The 20,999-nt window shown below is 44.4% G+C and overlaps 1 protein-coding gene across 2 annotated transcripts in view; it reads left to right on the top strand.

The window, feature by feature from the left end:
* The first annotated feature begins 514 nt into the window (after positions 1-514).
* The window catches only part of LOC127653404 (epsin-3-like), a 39,654-nt gene continuing 19,169 nt past the window's right edge, over positions 515-20,999 (top strand). For both annotated transcript variants that reach the window (XM_052140084.1, XM_052140083.1), the window contains exons 1-3: positions 515-794; positions 8,568-9,320; positions 12,946-13,064. In XM_052140084.1, coding sequence (XP_051996044.1) covers positions 8,723-9,320; positions 12,946-13,064 — 717 coding nt within the window. In that variant the 5' untranslated portion in view covers positions 515-794; positions 8,568-8,722. The remainder of the gene's footprint in view (positions 795-8,567; positions 9,321-12,945; positions 13,065-20,999) is intronic.

Genomic DNA, 20,999 nt, shown 5'->3' with positions numbered 1-20,999 from the left:
TTCAAAATAATATATATTTCATTGTCACACACAAATCATTAATTCATTTCCCCTTACAATGACTTGATGGGGGCTCGTTATATTTCTCATAATGTTCTTGTTACATTGCTCTTATTTTAGAAATATGTGTAATCCAAGTAACATACTTAAAGTAACTAACTTGATTACTTTGTAGCTACTTTGTAATCGGATTACACCCAACACTGCTGATTTTCCACTTCTAGAAAACAATGTATAATTAAGTAGAATGAATTAGTTAGTCAATTATTTTAGATTCATGAGGAATTTAACACCTCCCCGTCCTCACTTTTATTGGCACATATAGAGCACATTTTGTGACCATCATTCAGAGCTATCAACATAGATAAATCAGGACATTTAGGACATAAATAATGTCAATTCTAAATCAGTTCGACGACTGACAGTCTGGGATGTCTCAATGGACTGTTTCGGAGCACAACGGGTTAAGAGCTGACTCTGCAGGCATCCGCCCTCTCTCCACCAGCCTCTTCCCCTCGGTTCACTTTACTGGGATTTAACAGGGGGGTTCTGTTATCAAAAAGGCTGGCGCCCGGGACTTTTTTCGGGATATGAACCAATAACTCCTAACCGGATAGGCCTGCACATATCGAAGCAACAAAAACACAGAGGAGAAACTTTGAAGCGCTCAAGTGAACGCCTGGTTTATTTGGAGCAGAATTCAAAACAATCCACATAAACACGCGGGGATGTCGAGGGGAGCACAACAACCTATAGCATCCCAAAGTTGGGACTTTTATATCTAGCAATGAGAGGTAAGGACACAACGGACGTTGAAGTGGAGACGAATTTGTTAACATAAGATTTCCAAAAATGACTCCAGTATTCCAGCTGAGTCACGCAACCGAATGTTGGGTTTCAACATGATCCTCTCTTGCCGCAAATGCCGCATTATGAGGACGTGAACGCTGGTAGAGAGGGAGTTTGATGTCGTCCCATGAGGTTCTGAATGGTTCTGATCTGACATATTACTGATTTCAAATGTTAAATCAAAACTATCAGGGTGCTGAGTCTCGGCCCGGGTTGAATGTGAAGTGGACAAAGTAAACACATTTATCAAAAAACAGAGAAGTTAAGTTAGTAAACAAGAAAAACTTGAAATGCGTGTTTAAGGCGTTTATTAATTAGTACTGTTATTATGCATGATTCTATTTTTTATAATCATGCATAATATTAGAGGGCTAATGCAACAAGCCACAATACAACTTTTCCTCATATATGTATCTAGAAAGGTTTCCACTTTATTAATGTCTTCCTTTCGTTTTCCAGTTTGGATAGAATACAGATAAGCCAACATAATTCATCCAAGAAGATTAATAGGCGGATAGTTGGCAATTTTGGGATTATCGGCATTGGCCGATATTTGTGCCTGCTTGGCAGATCAACGTTAGTTTTTGATCCCCATTCTGTCACTTGTTTTAATCTACCAACAGCCTTGCCATTGAAAATTGTATTATTAATATTAATTTTAATATTAAATTGTATAATAAATGAGCAATTAGCCATCCTGTTTTCTAGATATTGGTACTGATCATCAATGTAGACCTTTTCATTATTTTTTAAATAGTGAGAGACATTTATGGGGAAAATAATTGTGTATTGTGCACAGGTCCCAGCAGTCATGACTGCTTTTGAAATTCCAGCCTCTTTGTGAACCAACAGACTCACAGCAGAAATGTGATGTTGAGCAGACTGGTGTTATTGATTGTCATCTAAACCCAGTTTAGAGAGAGAGAGCTGTGCAGTGTGATATGGGTTTCCTCATTGGTGTATTAGGCCTTGGACTTTGATGTGAGGTTGTACAATGTATTTTTTTCTTTTCGTATGCAGGGTTTAATCTTGTTTGAAGTTACAAATCAGGATAATTTTCGACATCTTTCCTTTTAAAATCAGATATACAGACAATGTGTTTTCAGAAAGCAGTCATATATAATTATATTAGCTTGCTAGATGAACCCAATGTATTGTAATTGCACAAACTTAGGTTAGGGTCTTGTCAAAATCCCAAGACCAAAATATCTAACTGCAACTACTTCTATAGCTTTTAAGCTACATGCACAACAACGTTGCACAGACCTTCAACCTGTTCTGAACTGGGTTGCTAATATATCTTTTCAAACTGATCATACTTAGGGTTTTCCTATAGTGGATGCTTAAAAATCCCCCAGATACCTTAGACTTCCATTTGAAATGTCAGACAGTAATTCCTCCTAGACCTACTGTAGAGCCTTTTTGCTATGTCCTCTAAACTCTAGATTGTTTGTTCTGCCTTTTGTATGTAGATTTATTTTATATAACTGGTTAGACTTATGATTATCTCAATGATCAGTCCATCCATCCATCCATCTATCCATCCAGTTGCTTCTACCTTCCATCCATCCATCCATCCAGTTGCCTCTACCAACCATCCTTCCATCCATCCGATTTGTGTCTTCCTACAGCTATAATACATGAACATTATTTATGTACTAGCGACTGCAAATGAAAGCACGCATATGGCACACTGGCATGATTTCATTACGCCAATGGGATCTGTTGATTAATAATTCACAATCATGTTTCATGATTCTTCTACACTTGTATTGGTCAGTGGATATATGATGTAATGACAACTACAGAAAAATGGGTGTGTTTTAAAACAAGTTTGTTTTTCAAGTGGTAGTATGTCATTTTCCTGCTTAGCTATTTGTTTTAGAGAATGGTTCATTTGAATAAGGAATGTAGCAACTCCTGCATCAGGTTGCTTGAGCTGGAATGCATTCTGTGTACAAGCCAGTTATTGACATGTGTGTATGTGATTAGTTGTGTCAATGACCAGAAGGATGTTCTCATAGCAGTTGGTTAACTTTGGTTGAAGTTTGTTATAGGGGATTACAGATATGTTCATATTTTTCTCTGTATAATTTGAAGTCTAGGTAGGCTGTCCGCATAATACTAGAAGACATTTAAGCCATAACACTGATTCATGTTGTGAAATTCACTCTCAAGTTTTTTTTTATTTTAATTTATTTTGAAGTTGTATGTTGAAGTTTTGTTGCTCTTTAAATTGAATTCTGTAAAAAACATTATATAAAGGAAAAGGCTATTCTGGGTTCAATACAAGATAAATTCAATCTATAGCATTTGTGGCATAAGGTTGATTTCCACAAAAAAAATAAAAAATATTTGGACTAATCCCTCCTTTTATTTAAAAAAAGCAAAAATCGAGGTTACTTTGAAGCACTTACAATGGAAGTGAATGTGGCCAATTTTGGAGGATTTAAAGACCGAAATGTGAAACTTAGAATTTTATAAACTCAAACTTAAAGCACTTACATTAATTCTTCTGTTAAAACTTGTGTATTATTTGAGTTTGTTTAAATTGTTGTTTTTACAGCAGACTACTTAATTACCGGGAATCGGTTTGCGGCATTATATCGTCGTTGTAATACTTTATATAAGCTTACTCAGAAAAGGTTAGAAAGCGATTTTATTACACAAAAATAATTTGAACATGCATGTTGTTTACTTCATGTGGCTATTCTTTTGAAAGAGTGAGCATTTAAGCATATATACTCATTCACTTCAATTTTGTGTTGACTAGCACACTCGGAATAGCTCGATTTCGATCCTCAGTCGATGGGCCTGTCACATTCACAGATAAAGAAAGGAGGATATGACTGCCTCTAGTCTTTTTTCAGCACTTCACTATCATGTCCATTTTGTCCCAGCCAATCATCCTGGAGCTTGCCGAGAGCAAGAGCACCGTGCGAACATAATTTCATGGCACTCATTGCAATTTGTGCTTCATTGTTTGCGGTAGCACACAGAAAGAAGTGGTGAAATGTTTGGACAATACCAAATTTGTGGGGTCGCAGACAGTATGGCTGGGCAATTCTCCAGTGTGAATTAAAGGTAAGAACATGGTCATAACAGTTGCTTAATACACACGTGAAAGTTTATTAATCGGTATTAGTAGACAGTTAAGGCATAAACCTTGAGTGACCTATTTTGCAATAATGACCAGCTAACTAGTCTTATTACACAGCTACGTTTGAAAAATATAGACATAAAATAGTTTTGTTCATGATAGACCCTGTCACACATGCAACCAAATTACATTTACTTTACTGGTAAATGTACCACATGTGCCATTAACACATACCATCAATATGGAAATTTATGATACATCTTCTCATTAAGGGAAATTGTCAGAGCAAAATTACCAGTATTTACAAAAGGGTTGTGCTCACACATGATCTCTAACCTACAAAATGATGTAAATTTTCTGGAAAAGGCTGTGTGTGTGAAAGGGGTTATTTATTACAGATAAACAATCTTATACAAAATATTTGACCGTAGAATGTAGCGATTGACCAATCTTAGTCAAATTAATTTTTTTAAGTACAAGGTACATAATAAGTTAAATTATTATCATTAAGTACATTATCATAAATGCTATATCTATTATATAAATTAAAATGTAATTATAAATAATATCTAAATATATAAAACCATTATAATGTATTTTTATAATTTATACCCATCCTCATCGACTGTCAGCGATAAGTTTAAACAAGCCGGATGCTTTTTTAGAAGTTTGTGAAGTGATTATCTTAGCACAGAGTCCTGAAGGTCAAGGGATTATTGACCTCCCGCTGACAGCCGCTAATGTTGCCGTCCATTTGGCTGGTGATTATTTAAATGCTCACTCCCTAAAAATCGTAAATCTTGGCTAGTGTGGCAGCAGCTTTACTGTAACAACTATTTAGATTTTTCAAAGAAAAGGAGGAAAAAGTCAAAAATAATTTTTGTGATAATCTATATTATGCCTCAAATACTGTCATTTGATCTTAACTTGTATTGGACCTGGATGATTCCTTTAAGGGCAGTAATTGTTAACCAGAAAAGGAAAGTGTTTCAAGACAAACTCTAATTTTGGCTTGACAAAGCTTTGTCTGACAGTTTAGGAAGCCTTGAAATTTGAAAGGTAACTAGGGCTTATGTTCTTTGAATACTGACAAATCTAGATAGATAGATAAAGTACTGTGCAAAAGTCTTGGGCACATAAGATGTTTCACAAAAACATTTGTCTTAAGGTTATTTATATCTTCAGCTTTAGTGTGTCCATAGGAAAAATACATTGCCTAATCATTCCTTTTGCAAATAGAAAAGAATAGAATAGAAGAACAGGGAGCCCTGCAACAGATGATGTAACTCTAACAGAACCTCCCACTGAACATTGAGTCAGTCTGAGATTACATGAAGAGACAGAAGCAATCGAGACAGCATAAATAGATAGAGGAACTGTGATAAATTCTCCAAAAAGCTTTGAACATCCTATCTGACAACAACCAATAAAAACTGTGTCCAGGTGTACAAAGGAGAATCGGTGCTGTTTTGAAGGCAAAGGTGGTCACAAAGTTTTTCACAAACGCCTAGAATATTTGAACAGTACTGTAGATAGATAGGTAGATAGATAGATGGATAGATAGCATGTAAGAAATCCAAAGACTCCAGTGGTTTAATCTATGTCTTCTGAAGCGATGCAATCACTTTGGATAAGAAAAAGATAAAACATATTAACATTTAACATTTTGACTTTCAGAATGTGTAAGGGGAGATTTATAGTAAAAAAAAAAAAGCTTAAATATTAATCTGTTTCTCACCCATACCTATCATATCGCTTCTGAAGACATTAATTAAACCACTGGAATCTTATGTATTACTTTTATGCTGCCTTTACATGCATTTTGGAACTTTCAAATTGTGAGACCCATTCACTTGCATTGTATGGACCTACAGAGCTGAAATATTCTTCTAAAGATCTTAATTTGTGTTCAGCAGAAGAAAGAAAGTCAAACACATCTGGGATGGCATGAGGGTGAGTAAATGATGAGAAAATTTTCATTTTTGGGTGAATTATCCCTTTAAAATGACAATAAAATAAAATAAGAACAAAAATAGAAGAAACAATTGACTGAAATGTTTCATTCCCCCAGTTGTATAAGCATTTGAACACTGAAACTACAGTGAGGAAAATAAGTATTTGAACACCCTGCTATTTTGCAAGTTCTCCCACTTAGAAATCATGGAGGGGTCTGAAATTGTCATCGTAGGTGCATGTCCACTGTGAGAGACATAATCTAAAAAAAAAAAATCCAGAAATCACAATGTATGATTTTTTAACTATTTATTTGTATGATACAGCTGCAAATAAGTATTTGAACACCTGAGAAAATCCATGTTAATATTTGGTACAGTAGCCTTTGTTTGCAATTACAGAGGTCAAACGTTTCCTGTAGTTTTTCACCAGGTTTGCACACACTGCAGGAGGGATTTTGGCCCACTCCTCCACACAGATCTTCTCTAGATCAGTCAGGTTTCTGGGCTGTCGCTGAGAAACACATAGTTTGAGCTCCCTCCAAAGATTCTCTATTGGGTTTAGGTCTGGAGACTGGCTAGGCCACGCCAGAACCTTGATATGCTTCTTACAGAGCCACTCCTTGGTTATCCTGGCTGTGTGCTTCGGGTCATTGTCATGTTGGAAGACCCAGCCTCGACCCATCTTCAATGCTGTAACTGAGGGAAGGAGGTTGTTCCCCAAAATCTCGCAATACATGGCCCCGGTCATCCTCTCCTTAATACAGTGCAGTCAGCCCTGTCCCATGTGCAGAAAAACACCCCCAAAGCATGATGCTACCACCCCCATGCTTCACAGTAGGGATGGTGTTCTTGGGATGGTACTCATCATTCTTCTTCCTCCAAACACGGTTAGTGGAATTATGACCAAAAAGTTCTATTTTGGTCTCATCTGACCACATGACTTTCTCCCATGACTCCTCTGGATCATCCAAATGGTCATTGGCAAACTTAAGACGGGCCTTGACATGTGCTGGTTTAAGCAGGGGAACCTTCCGTGCCATGCATGATTTCAAACCATGACGTCTTAGTGTATTACCAACAGTAACCTTGGAAACGGTGGTCCCAGCTCTTTTCAGGTCATTGACCAGCTCCTCCCGTGTAGTTCTGGGCTGATTTCTCACCTTTCTTAGGATCACTGAGACCCCACGAGGTGAGATCTTGCATGGAGCCCCAGTCCAAGGGAGATTGACAGTCATGTTTAGCTTCTTCCATTTTCTAATGATTGCTCCAACAGTGGACCTTTTTTCACCAAGCTGCTTGGCAATTTCCCTGTAGCCCTTTCCAGCCTTGTGGAGGTGTACAATTTTGTCTCTAGTGTCTTTGGACAGCTCTTTGGTCTTGGCCATGTTAGTAGTTGGATTCTTACTGATTGTATGGGGTGGACAGGTGTCTTTATGCAGCTAACGACCTCAAACAGGTGCATCTAATTTAGGATAATAAATGGAGTGGAGGTGGACATTTTAAAGGCAGACTAACAGGTCTTTGAGGTTCAGAATTCTAGCTGATAGACAGGTGTTCAAATACTTATTTGCAGCTGAATCATACAAATAAATAGTTAAAAAATCATACATTGTGATTTCTGGATTTTTTTTTATAGATTATGTCTCTCACAGTGGACATGCACCTACGATGACAATTTCAGACCCCTCCATGATTTCCAAGTGGGAGAACTTGCAAAATAGCAGGGTGTTCAAATACTTATTTTCCTCACTGTATATCATAATTGTACTATACTATAATTACATTTAATCAATTTTTTATTTTTGCGAAATTATAAGGTTTAAAGTAGTTTTATGTTAATATGGTTTATAGTACGGTAGTAATATATTATTTTATTTCCATCAATATACAATAAAATGTTTACATTTTACTGAAATAAAGGCAACTAAATGTGAGCCGTAGTAGTATAGATTGACAACTAAACCCCTTCCCTTTTGTTACCTCCAAATTCCCTTTTTGTTACCTTCGGTGGCATATAACCACCTACGTGTGCTTCTTTCTTTCTCAAATGTATTTTATTTTTTTTCCTTATCACAGACTCATCTCTTTCTTAGTAGCTGCTAAGCAGTATAGATAGATCTTCTGATACCCCAACAGACAGACATTAGATACATCGATAGATAGAAAGAAAGAAAGATGGATTCTCATCGGGTGCTTATTTCTTTTAAGAAATGATGACTGCAGGTATGTTTTATGTTGCAGAGTGAAGCCAAAGCATTTCCTTTGATTTCTATATCAAAAAGACTAACATGTCAGCTGTCAGACAGTAGGTTTACATAAATGGAAAGCAGGCGAATTCTTTGGAATAGCAGGTATTTTTCCAAAGAATCCCTGGGCTTTTGTTTTAACATTGAAGGAGCTCCAATGCCGGACACTTATTGGCTGATTTTCCTTCACTGTCTATCTGGTCCAAATCATCCATTTTAAAGTCTCTTAATTTTAACATTAACTAAGATATTTTTAAGTTGGTACAGTTCATATTTGTCTACAAAACTAATTTCAAGCATTTAAGCAGAAGCCTATAGATGAAAAGGTCTTTAGATAAATTGAAGATCACATGAAACCTAAATTCAGTCATAGGTGTCCAACCTACTGACAATTGTTTTTACCTTTCTTTGCTCCAGGTTAACAAAGCTGTAGATTGATTGAAGATTGCTGACCATTGCGTCTTTGTTACAAACATTGCATAGAATAGAGCCCTACTCTCTAAAATCACCAAACGCCTTTTATCATAAACTGAAGGGCACCCCATCTTCATCATCCCACACCTTAAGTCACAATGACGACCTCATCATTACGGCGCCAGGTAAAGAACATTGTAAACAACTACACAGATGCAGAGGTTAAGGTCAGGGAGGCGACCTCCAATGACCCATGGGGTCCTCCTACCTCGCTCATGATGGAAATAGCAGACCTAACCTTCAATGTGGTGGCTTTAACCGAGGTCATGGGAATAATCTGGAAGAGACTGAATGATCACGGCAAGAACTGGCGGCATGTGTACAAGGCTCTCACTCTACTGGACTATTTGATCAAGACGGGATCAGAGCGAGTGGCACAGCAGTGCAAGGAGAACATTTACGCCATCCAGACTCTGCGGGACTTTCAATACATTGACAAGGATGGTCAGGACCAGGGCATGAACGTGCGGGAAAAGTCCAAGCAGTTGGTGTCTCTGCTGAGGAATGATGAGCGGCTCAAGCAAGAGAGATCCCAGGCACACAAGACCCGTGAGCGCATGATGGGAACCAGCAGTGCAGTGGGCTTTGGATCTTTACCCCCTCCTTATTCAGGACGCCGCACCAGTCAGCCCAGCATGGCAGCACTGTATGGTGAAGATTATGGCAGATCTAGGGGCTCACCGTCTTCGTTTAACTGTGAGTGTGACTGTTCTTACTATTTGTGAATGACGTTGCTCACTGTTTACCATGTTGAAAAGACCAGGTTGGGGGTCGTTCAGATTGAACACATTCCTATATTTAAAAAACTATATTCAGCGCAATGAATGAACAGAATGCAGGTGTCTCTAGATGCATTTCTAAAAGTTGAGTTCTTTGTAAAATGACAAAGAGTCTTAAAACACTGCAGTTCTGTGCGAAAGCATGTCCAAAGGCTTAAAAAACTGACGCAAATACATGTTCTTATGAACGGCCCTTTAGACTGTCAGGAATCTGCATACTGGGCAAGGTTTTTTTAGGCTGGTTAGATGTAGTGCTATTTAAATGAAGCTGGACAACCACCATGATCTTTCTGGTGAAGCTGGTTGACCAAGAAAGTCTTACCTGTTAAACTAGTCAAGATGTCTTGGGACCAGCATCCAAAACACAACATATGCTGGACTTTTCAGCAGGGTAAGCACTTTCTTTTTGGATTGGGAATTGGTTTTATAATCAATCAGCTGTTGAAATTTGCTAACCCAGGCAATGAGTAATCTAAAAGGAACATGTGTATTACTAAACCGAGAGACAAAGCATGCTGCATTTTTCTCATTTTTGTAAACGTGTGAAAAGTAAAAGATACTGTGTCTGTGTAGTTACATTCTTATTTAAGGGACTGACTCATCCCATGTGGCACTGCATGTAGAGCTGGGCGATAGGGCGATGTAATAGGATATCAATGATTTCTGACAATTTCTGATGCCGATCGCAACAGTTATTGACAGACGATGATTGCCAATATCGGGAAATGACAAAACCATTGAGCTGTGAAGTTGTCAAATATATGATATATATTTAACCATAGTTATCATGTACATTTGTTTGTAGATACTAATCAAAATATTAAAATGTTAAAAGCATTACGGATTGAATAAGACGGTTATGTCCATTTTCACTGCCAACATGTTCTCTGAATAGCATTTTCCCATTATAACCTACACTTTAGAGTCAGACATGGTTTGTAACAAATACGCTCTGTCTTAGCAATTATATCAAAAACAGCACATAAATTAGACATTTTATTATTAAGGAAATACAGCCTGTCAGGAAAAGACATTACTATGAAATGTAATTAAAGCAAAAATAATGAAAGTGAAGAAATTTTGTGATCTTTATAATTATTATTTTTTTTTTTCAAAGGTTATTTTGAAAACACATTTCTTTGTGAGGAGGTGCATTCTATTTCAATGGATTAAGACCAAAGCCAAGGGAAAATGTTCAAAGTTATACCCATGGAACAGCTGAGTTTGATTTTATAGGGGAGTGAGAGCTCCTCTGATAAGCTTTGGTGGAACTTTCTCTATTATATTCCAGTTAACATTGCAGACTCATTAAGTAGAGGGTTTCCTACATTTGTTTTGCAGCCCCCAGATGGCCCTCTAGTTTGGTAACATTTCCTTATGTTATGTTTAAAAGAGATTACAATGTTGATTGCTAATTTAGATTTTTATTAAATGAAATCACACTGACTGGTGGCTTCTAAAGAAGCATATTTCATCTCTTAACAACCTCCGCACTTAACAAGTTTAGTGTAGGCCTATATGGAAAGGTTTATATATTCTTGTTAAAAATCAATTTCTCTATGGAGAAAATGAATGGTAATCATTTTTTGTTTCTGGGACCTGACAGTTGCACTCTGTTTCATAAGTTTACGCTTATCAAGATCGGCTTGAATGTATGCTGTCACTACTCATGTGATACATGTGTAACCTTGGATCTGATATGCATCTACATTATTCCTATGTTCTGTTCGTTACTCCAGTTTAAAGCTCTTTTGCAATATATCGTCCTCCAACTATGTTACCCAGGGACTGAGGAAACTGCTCTTTTGTTGAAAATTTGGGTACTGCAGCTACTGGAGCATGCACCAAAATAAAAGGAAAAGGGAACAAAAGACTGGTCTGCTTACCAGCTCCGGGGCAGTGACTTATCGCGTCCCTGGGTCACCCGTCTCAGGGCCGCTTTGAGGTCTTCTTCCTAGCGGCCGGTGGGGCATGCAAATACCACTCGCCAATTCCCATTGGCCTTTTATCAAAGATCAGAGGTGTTTCCGGGCTCTCAAGAGTGACCCCTAGTGTCACTACATCGACACAATGTCGAGTGAGTGACAGAGAGGGAACTTTGCTTAGGTTGATTAGTTGTGTATATTTATATATTTATGTTTAAAAAATAGATGTACTATATAAGCATGAACATTTTGGGAAATAATCCTAATCAAAAAGGATCACAGATTTGTATTTTACATACTTTAGGCTATCCATAAAAGTGTAAGATAGCTGAATTTATTTAGGCCTATATATTTTAAAGGAGACCTATTATGCCCCTTTTTACAAGATGTAATATAAGTCTCAGGTGTCCCCAGAATTTGTCTGTGAAGTTTCAGCTCAAAATACAACGCAGATCATTTATTATACCATGTTATAAATGCCTCTTTTTGGGTGGAATCAAAAACATGCTATTTTCATGTGTGTGTCTCTTTAAAAGCAAATGAGCTTCTGCTCCCCGCCTCCGAAATAGCTCTGGTCTCTGTGAATTAAATGATCTCTGATACAGCATAAATGTCAGCAAAAAAGTGTATATGATGTCAATTATTTTTTTATATATATATAATTCACGATTAATCGTGATTAACAACAAAAATTATGTAATTAATAGCGATAAAGAAAATGTTATTGACTGACAGCACTATTTGAAACCCAATCTTTACTAGCCTAAAACCTGACTCTTCTGACAGAAGACATATTCAAAGAAAATGTAAAATGGACAATAAAACATATCTTAGAACATAGAAATTTCATTTCTATGGCAAAAGGCAAATCCTGCCTTTGATTTTGCAGTTTGGTTTCACTTTAACCAACATTAGACCCACATTTTTGACATGATGCCAGGGATTTTGGGAAAGTACAGAATTTTATTGTTATGCATTTCCGTAGGTTGTGCAAACTTTATGAAGGTGTTAGTGGGCACTGTTAACAGGGCCAAAATATCATGATTAGCCTGAATTAATGTTGTGATTTGTGCCACAGAGGTGCCAATGGTAATGTGGATTTGGCCAAACGTCCCCACTAATGCATTCCAGGCCAGACATAGGCTTTCAGTAGCACTGTAGTGTAAGTAATCGTAACTGGAAAACTGCACGGTACCATTTTCTGGTCCTTTCCCCTTCTCTAGACCAGGGATGTTTTGTCCGAGGAGGCAAAGGTGGCAGTACCAAAAATATTCAGATGAGAATGAAAAAAAATTAAACAAAACAAATATAAGACTGAATGTGTAAAGCACACGTTTTCATCCAGTCCTCACTCCCAAGGAGCCCTGCACGTAATACAGACACCAAAAATTATAATGTACACCCCATCACCACCCCTCCCCTCCTCTACTGCTCCACACAGACACCCCATTGTTTCAAAAGCAGAGTCAAGGGGTACTTGCTGAAAAGAAAGCAATCACAGCCCGGGCATGGAACAACAGCGATTTTGATACTTGTTTAGCATTCGATGGCAGTGCCAGTCCTTTCTCTTCCAAACCAAGAGGTTAAATCAAGCATTTTCTCTTCTCTTCCTCCCAGCCTCCTCTTCCTCCCCTCATCTGGCTCCTGATCTGGAGTGCGCCCGGCCACAGACAAGTGGAGAGGAGGAGCTTCAGCTGCAGCTGGCCTTGGCCATGAGCCGAGAGGAGAGTGAGAAGGTGAGGTTCACACAGAGCCTACACATACACACACACACACACACACACACACACACACACACACACACACACACACACACACACACACACACATTAAAGCAGGCACTCTTGCTCTTAACTGGATCAGCATCAACAATCAATCAATCAGTTTTCAACTAGTTTTGTTTCAGGACTCTTATTTTATTTCAGGATTTTACATCGGACATCAAGTGGAAATCTAACGTGAAATCAAATCGAAATGATTAATATTATTACTAGGGCTGTTAATCGATTACAAATTTGTATCTAATTGATTACATGAATAAAACACAATGAATCACATACAGTATATCGTCTAGGTTACGTATGTAACCTCAGTTCCCCGATGGAGGGAACGAGACGTTGTGTCAGAGAACGACACTAGGGGTCTCTCTTGAGTGCCGATATTCACCTCTGTACTATGAAAAAAGGCCAATGAGAGTTGGCAGCCAGTATTTGCATGTCCCGCCCCCGGACATACGGGTATTTAAGCGGCGCAAATACGGGAGTTCATTCAGGATTTTTCTGAGGAGCCGGAAATGGTCCGGCCACAACAGGGGCTCGGCTCAGCGACGTGGCAAGGGGGACACAACGTCTCGTTCCCTCCGTCGGGGAACTGAGGTTACATACGTAACCTAGACGTTCCCTTCTGTCGCTCTCTTACGTTGTGTCAGAGAACGACACTAGGGGTCCACTTAAAAGCGCCATGCGCTGAGCCGTGTACGTGATCCGCTGATACAGGAGCGAGCAGGTATTCCTACGTGCAGAACGACCAACTGTATCAGGCCGCACGTACCCTTCCCCAATGCCCCATTTAAGCCATCAGGATTCCTTATCGTTACCCCGGAGGGGGAACAAGGTGACGCCGCCAACATGGGAACGGGCCAGCCTGGCTGGGCCTCTTTTCTCTATGTTTCTCGCGATAGAGCAACTACGGCCGGGGCCCTTACACGCATTGAAGGAAGGGGGTCTTAGCCCTTGGTAGGGCGGGGAAGACCCTGCGGAGGCCACACCTACCCGGAGGGGAGGCAAATTTGAGTGGCACATACATCGCATGGCCTATAACTAGGCCTTATGCGGAACAGTAGTGCGGTGGTAGCACCAGCCTCAGAGAGGGGGGAGCATACAGCACGGCACCTGAGGTAGCTGTGACTGCCTAAGGGAAACACGGCGTCAACTCACGTGAGGGGACAGAACCGTGGTTTTACACACAGGGGAGTCCGAGCAGGAGGCCTTACCTGTGGGGCCCCTATACCAGTACAGGGTAGCTAGCGGTACCACGCAGTGGTTTGGGTCGGCGAGTCCCTCCACGAGAACTGCGACCTGCAAGGGCTAGGGGAGGAGCCAACCAGTGTCCCGAGCCTGGGATCTCCTGGGAAGAAGGCGCACTGTTTCCCTGGTTAGGGGAAGGGCTGGGTGCAAGCGATCCACCCGGTCAGATCGTCGGCGTGCCACCGAAGTTCTCACGGGCTCGGTACCTGAGAGAACACGGGATCTAAACTGACTCAACTCGGAGATTGTAGAATCTCGCAAAAGTGTTAGGTGTTGCCCAGCCCGCAGCTCTACAAATGTCTGCTAGGGCAGTGCCCCTAGCCAGTGCCCATGAGGACGCTAACACTCCTGGTGGAGTGGGCTCGGACCCGCAAAGGGGGGCACGGCCTGGGTGTGATAAGCCAGGAAATGGCATCGACAACCCAGTGGGCGAAGTCTCTGCTTGGAGACAGCGTTCCCTTTCTGCTGTCCCCAAAGCAGACGAAGAGCTGCTCAGAGCGCCTGGTGCTCTGTGTGCGGTCCAGGTAAATCCATAAGGCACGTACCGGACACAGCAGTGAGAGGGCTGGGTCTGCCTCCTCCCGGGGCAGCGCTTGCAGGTTCACCACCTGATCCCTGAAGGGTGTGGTAGGAACCTTGGGCACGTAGCCCGGTCGCGGTCTTAGGATCACGAAAGTGTCTGCCGGACCGAACTCCAGGCAGGCGTCGCTAACAGAGAACGCATGCAGGTCCCCGACCCTCTTGATGGAGGCGAGCGCGATCAGCAAGGCAGTCTTGAGAGAGAGAGAGCCCTGAGTCCAACTGAGTCAAGCGGCTCGAAGGGGGGTCTCCGGAGTCCCATCAGGACGACCGAGAGATCCCAGGAGGGAAATAGGTTAGGCCGGGAGGGAATCATCCTCCGGGCACCTTTTAGGAACCTGACGATTAAGTCGTGCTTGCCAAGAGACTTGCCGTCTACCGTGTCATGGTGGGCCGCGATAGCAGCATCATACACCTTGAGGGTGGAGGGGGACAGCCTCCTCTCCAGCCTCTCCTGAAGAAACACGAGCACTGACCTAACTGCGCACTTCTGCGGGTCTTCGCTCGGGAAGAACACCAGTTCATGAACAGACGCCACTTCAGGGCGTAAAGATGCCTGGTCGAAGGGGCTCTGGCTTGGTTAATAGTGTCTATGACGGCTAAAGGTAGGCCGGCTAGACCCTCCACGTCCCGCCCAGGGACCAGACGTGGAGTTTCCAGAGGTCTGGGCGCGGGTGCCAGAGCGTGCCCCGCCCCTGAGAAAGAAGGTCCTTCCTCAGGGAATTCGCCAGGGAGGGGCTGTCATAAGGAGCGTGAGATCCGAAAACCACGTCCGGTTGGGCCAGTAGGGGGCCACCAGAGTGACTTGCTCCTTGTCCTCCCTGACCTTGCATAGCACCTGTGCAAGAAGGCTCACTGGGGAAAAGCGTACTTGCGCAGCCCCACGGGCCAGCTGTGTGCCAGAGCATCTGTCCCCAGGGGAGCCTCTGTGAGGGCATACCAGAGCGGACAGTGGGAGGTTTCCTGGGAGGCAAACAGGTCTACCTGGGCCTTGCCGAACCTGTCCCAAATCAGCTGGACCGATTGGGGGTGGAGCCTCCACTCTCCGCCAAGCAAGGTTTGTCTTGACAGCGTCCGCTATCACATTGAGGTTGCCGGGATGTGAGTGGTGCAGCTGCTGACTCCAAAGGAGGAGACGACGGGCGAGCTGTGACATGTGGGGAGCGTACTCGCCTTGGCGGTTTATGTAAGCCACCACCGTGGTGCTGTCTGTCCTGACCAGGACATGTTTGCCACGAATCATCGGAAGAAATTTCTTCAGGGCAAGACGAACGGCCAGCAGCTCTAGGCAGTTGATGTGCCAGCGCAGCGGCCTTGGTTCCACCGGCCTGCGGCTGCGCGCCCGTTGCACACGGCGCCCAACCCAATTTGGAGGCGTCGGTTGTAACCATAACGCCGACGGGACACCTGCTGCAAGGGTACCCCTGCCCGAAGAAAGCAGAGGTCTGTCCAGGGTTTGAAGGTTTGAGGCAGGCAGTGGTAATTTCCACGCCGTGCGTGCCGTGGCGCCATGCTCGCCTCGGACTCGAGTCTGGAGCCAATGCTGAAGTGGTCTCATATGCATCAACCCTAGTGGCGCGACCGCCGCGGAGGATGCCATATGCCCCAGGAGCTGTTGGAAACGCTTCAACGGGACCACGGTGCCTGGCTTGAAGGAAGCGAGGCATTCCAGCACTGACTGAGCACGCTCGTTGGAGAGACGTGCTGTCATTGAGACTGAGTCTAACTCCAAACCGAGAAAAGAGATGCTCTGGACTGGGGTGAGCTTGCTCTTCTCCCAGTTGACCTGAAGCCCCAGCGGCGGAGGTGCTCGAGCACCTGGTCTCTGTGTGCGCATAGTAATTCCTGCGAGGGGCCAGAATGAGCCAATCGTCGAGGTAATTGAGTATGCGTATGCCCGCCCTCGTGAAGGGCAAGAGCCGCTTCTGCGACCTTCGTGGAAGACGCCGAGGGACAGAGACAGGCCGAAGGGGAGGACCTTGTACTGATACGCCTGGCCATCGAATGCGAACCGTAGAAAGGGTCGGTGTCGAGGGCTAATTGAGACGTGAAAGTACGCGCCCTTCAGGTCTACCGCTGAACCAATCTAGATGCCGAACGCCAGATAGGATTTGTTTCTGGGTGAGCATTTTGAACGGGAGTTTGGACAGGGTCCGATTGAAAACTCGCGAGGTCCAAGATCGGTCGTATGCCACCGCTTTCTTGGGTACAACGAGTAAGGGCTGTAGAAACCCTTCTTCGCTTCGGTTGGAGGGACAGGCTCTATCGCGTCCTTGATTAGAAGGGAGGCGATTTCCTCGCGCAGGGAGAGGGCATGTTCGCCGTGCACTGCGGAGGAACGAACGCCCAGGAAGGGGGCGGAGACCTGGCAAACTGAATTGCGTAACCGAAGTCGAATGGTCCGGTGCAGCCAGCGTGACGAGCTGGGCAGAGAAAGCCATGCCTCTGGCGCTCTGTGCTAGGGGCACCAAGGGGACAAGTATTTTGGACGTACTCGGCGGGCTTCGCGAGCGGTGCGGAACAGGTAACGCAGCGCCGGGAGGCTCTGTGGCGCCCCGAGGCTCTGGTGCTGAGAATAAGCTCAAAGCACTTACCTTGTTCCGCGCGACCCGCAGGGGGCGGGTTCGTGACAGAGGAGGAGGTCTGATGTCGGCGTCCTCTGGACTCGTCTGAACCGGCCGGCCGGGAACAGTCGTGGGGCTGAGGGCGGAGCACCGCATCCTGGGCGCCGGACTGTTGAGGCCTGAAACAAAAGTGCCGTGAGAACGGCATTTGCGGGCCATGTGACCCAGAGGTAAAGGAAATAGCTTTTTATTGAGAATTTTGGCAAATGAAAAAAACACAAGATTCTCCTCCTGGCCCTCCACCGGGGACGGAGCGGTCTCACCATCTCCGGAGCTAACTTCTCGCCCTCTGGGTCCGCTGTCTCAGGGACGCTTGGGAGCCTTCCGGGTCCTCGACGGGTCCGTGAGGCAGGGGGCGTACGCTTCCTGCGGTTTGCTCGACGCTGGGGCTGAGAGCTGGGCCCAGGTTGGGGCGGAGCAGAAGGTCTTCTGGCCGCAGGAGGACGCCCTCGGCGAAGCAGATGGGGCCTGGGCCGTGGCGGCAGGCTTGCGGCGCGGCATGATGTGAGAAATGGCCTCCGTCTGCTTCTTCACCAGGGAGAACTGCTGGGCAAAGTCCTCCACGGTGTCGCCGAAGAGGCCGAACTGGGAGACAGGGGCGTTGAGGAAGCGAGTCTTGTCGGCTTCACGCATCTCAACCAAGTCCAGCCATTGCTGACGCTCCTGGACCACCAGAGTGGCCATCGCCTGCCCGAGTGCCCGCGCTGTGACCTTCGTCGCTCTCAGGGCGAGGTCGGTCGCTGAGCGCAGTTCCTGCAGCGTGTCGGGATCAGGGCCACCCCGTGCATGTTGCGGAGTGCCTTGGCTTGGTGGACCTGCAGGAGAGCCATGGCATGCAGGGCGAAGCGGCGCGTCCGGTAGCGCTGTAGGCCTTCACGGTGAGCGAGGATGTTGCTCTACAGGACCGGGAAGGGAGTACAGGGCGGCCCCGCCAGGTGGTAGTGCTTCCGGGCATAGATGGATCGCAACAGCTCTATCCACCTGGGGATCTCCGTGTACCCGTGGCGCGCTCCGCCGTCGAGGGTGGCGAGGGCGGATGAGCAGGTGGCACGACGAGTGGAGAGGGGTGCTCTCCACGAAGACGCCAGCTCATCATGCACCTCCGGGAAGAAAGGTACTGGGGGCGAGGCTGTGAGCGGCTCCACGCTCAAAAACCAATCGCCTAGCCGTGATGGCTGCGGGGAGGATGGAGGGTTCCAATCCAGGCCCACGCTTATTGGCTGCCCGGAAAGCATATCGGACATCTGCGCTGCCGGCCTCCTGCTGGGCGTGCAAGCCCGGCGGCAGCCCAGAGGAGCCCTCAGCGTCAGAGCCCACGCCCTCGATGTCGCGGCGAACTCATCTGCTTCCATCGCCTGAGGGTAGGCAGACTGGCTGTGAGGCGAAGTCGCCGCCACCTCGAGCGGGGACGGAGTCAACGAGCGTGCTGGGGCGCTGGTGGTCCGAGGGGCGCATCCGGCGAGCTGCACCCGCTGCCATCCCCAAATCACCTCCATCGCCAGCCGCATCGCCCTCAATCCCGTGGGAAGAAGGAGCGACGCTGGGGCGGCTGGAGTGGCTTGCTTACGGTTGTAAGCAAGCCGTGACCGCTAACGTTGTCATGGTCATGTTCTCGCAATGAGAACATGAACCATCCACAAACGCAGCCTCGGTGTGATCGCTGCCCAGACACACGAGACAACGCCTGTGGCCGCCGGAAGCGGAGAGTACTCTACCGCATCCAGAAACAACACAGGGGCGGAAAGGCATCTTTAAAAGACGCCGTCCTGAAAAGGACGTTCACGCCGCTGTGTTTTTGCTCTTTTAGAGGAAATTACTCTTTTAAATAAAATCACTCTTTTATGAATGAAAGACTCGTGAGAGATCTTTCTATCTGCAACTGTCGATGCGCTCAGGGGCAGGAAGTGCACAGCCGTGCAACCAGGAGAAAGCCGCTGTTGTGCGCCGCAGAATCCAACAGCATGCAGCAGAGGATAGCAGGAACTCGGTGTGTAGTCACGCAGCAAACTGCAAACACGAACCATCGGCTCCGAAGAAATTTTCTGAATGAACTCCCGAATTTGCGCCGCTTAAATACCCGTATGTCCGGGGGCGGGACATGCAAATACTGGCTGCCAACTCTCATTGGCCTTTTTTCATAGTACAGAGGTGAATATCGGCGCTCAAGAGAGACCCCTAGTGTCGTTCTCTGACACAACGTAAGAGAGCGACAGAAGGGGAACAATATTTGCAGAGAAATGCCCCCAATAAAACCACCTAGCTAATATTGTGTAAGTCCCCCTCGTGCCACCAAAAGAGCGCCAACCCGCATCTCAGAATAGTATTCTGTTCTTCTCACTACAAATGTACAGAGGGGTTATCTGAGTTAACGTAGGCTTTGTCAGTTCAAACCAGTCTAGCTATTCTCTGTTGAGCTCTCTCATCAGCAGGGCATTTCCATCCTTAGAACTGGCTTAAAAGTGTTTTTTAGAAAAAAATTATGTTTTTTTTTGTTTTTGGCACCATTCGGAGTAAATTCTAGAGACTGTTGTGTGTGAAAATCCCAGGAGATCAGCAGTTACAGAAATACTCAAACCAGCCCACCTGGCACCAACAATCATCCATACGATTATCTAATCAGCCAATTGTGTGGAAAAATGTGATCTCAGTGATTTGGACTGTGGCATGATTATTGGTGCCAGATGGGCTGGTAAACACATTATTTTATTCAAAGTGCTGTCACACATGTACTTGCATTATAAGGATCTGACAGAGCTCTATCTTCTCAAAATCTTCATTTGTGTTCTGCTGAATAAAGACAGTCATACACATCTGGGATGGCTTTAGTGAATAATGAGATCATTTTTGGGTGAACTAATCCTTTAAGAACAAACTATAAACAACTGTATGAAAGAATTTGACCTGCAGGCTGGTCGTTTGAGACCCTATGTTTTAGTATACCATATGTAAGAGTTCATTCCCTTCAATTAGGGGTTTGTAGCAAGTGTTACAAAGCTAACAAGCTACATATAGGTGTGTCCAGAAATGCACAGTCATTATCTGACAGTGTTTGGGGCTGCATTAGCAGGATCCTCTCCATCACTCCATCACTGTGATTTCACTGATAATGCAGGTCTGAGTGAAGCTACAATGACTGTTAGTGTGTTACTGGAGTGATGCATTGATCCAGTGCTCTTAAGTCTGAGTGGCTCTCTCATTATACTGATGACGAGGGGATATATGGGGTGTGTGTGTGTGTGTGTGTGTGTGTGTGTGTGTGTGTGTGTGTGTGTGTGTGTGTTTGGTAGAATGCATTGTACAGTACTTCAGCGCTCTTCAGAAATGTACCATAAGCTTTGAGTGTCATATTTTAATGCTTAATAAATCTTAAAGCTTTTGTTATCATTTAAGTTTAGGCATCCTTAATTTAGCAAGGTTTATTTAGGAATATTGTCAGAGTAGT

Source organism: Xyrauchen texanus, chromosome 12, assembly GCF_025860055.1.
Source record: "Xyrauchen texanus isolate HMW12.3.18 chromosome 12, RBS_HiC_50CHRs, whole genome shotgun sequence".
Taxonomy (NCBI): Eukaryota; Metazoa; Chordata; class Actinopteri; order Cypriniformes; family Catostomidae; genus Xyrauchen; species Xyrauchen texanus.
This window is presented reverse-complemented; position numbering and strand designations above follow the sequence as displayed.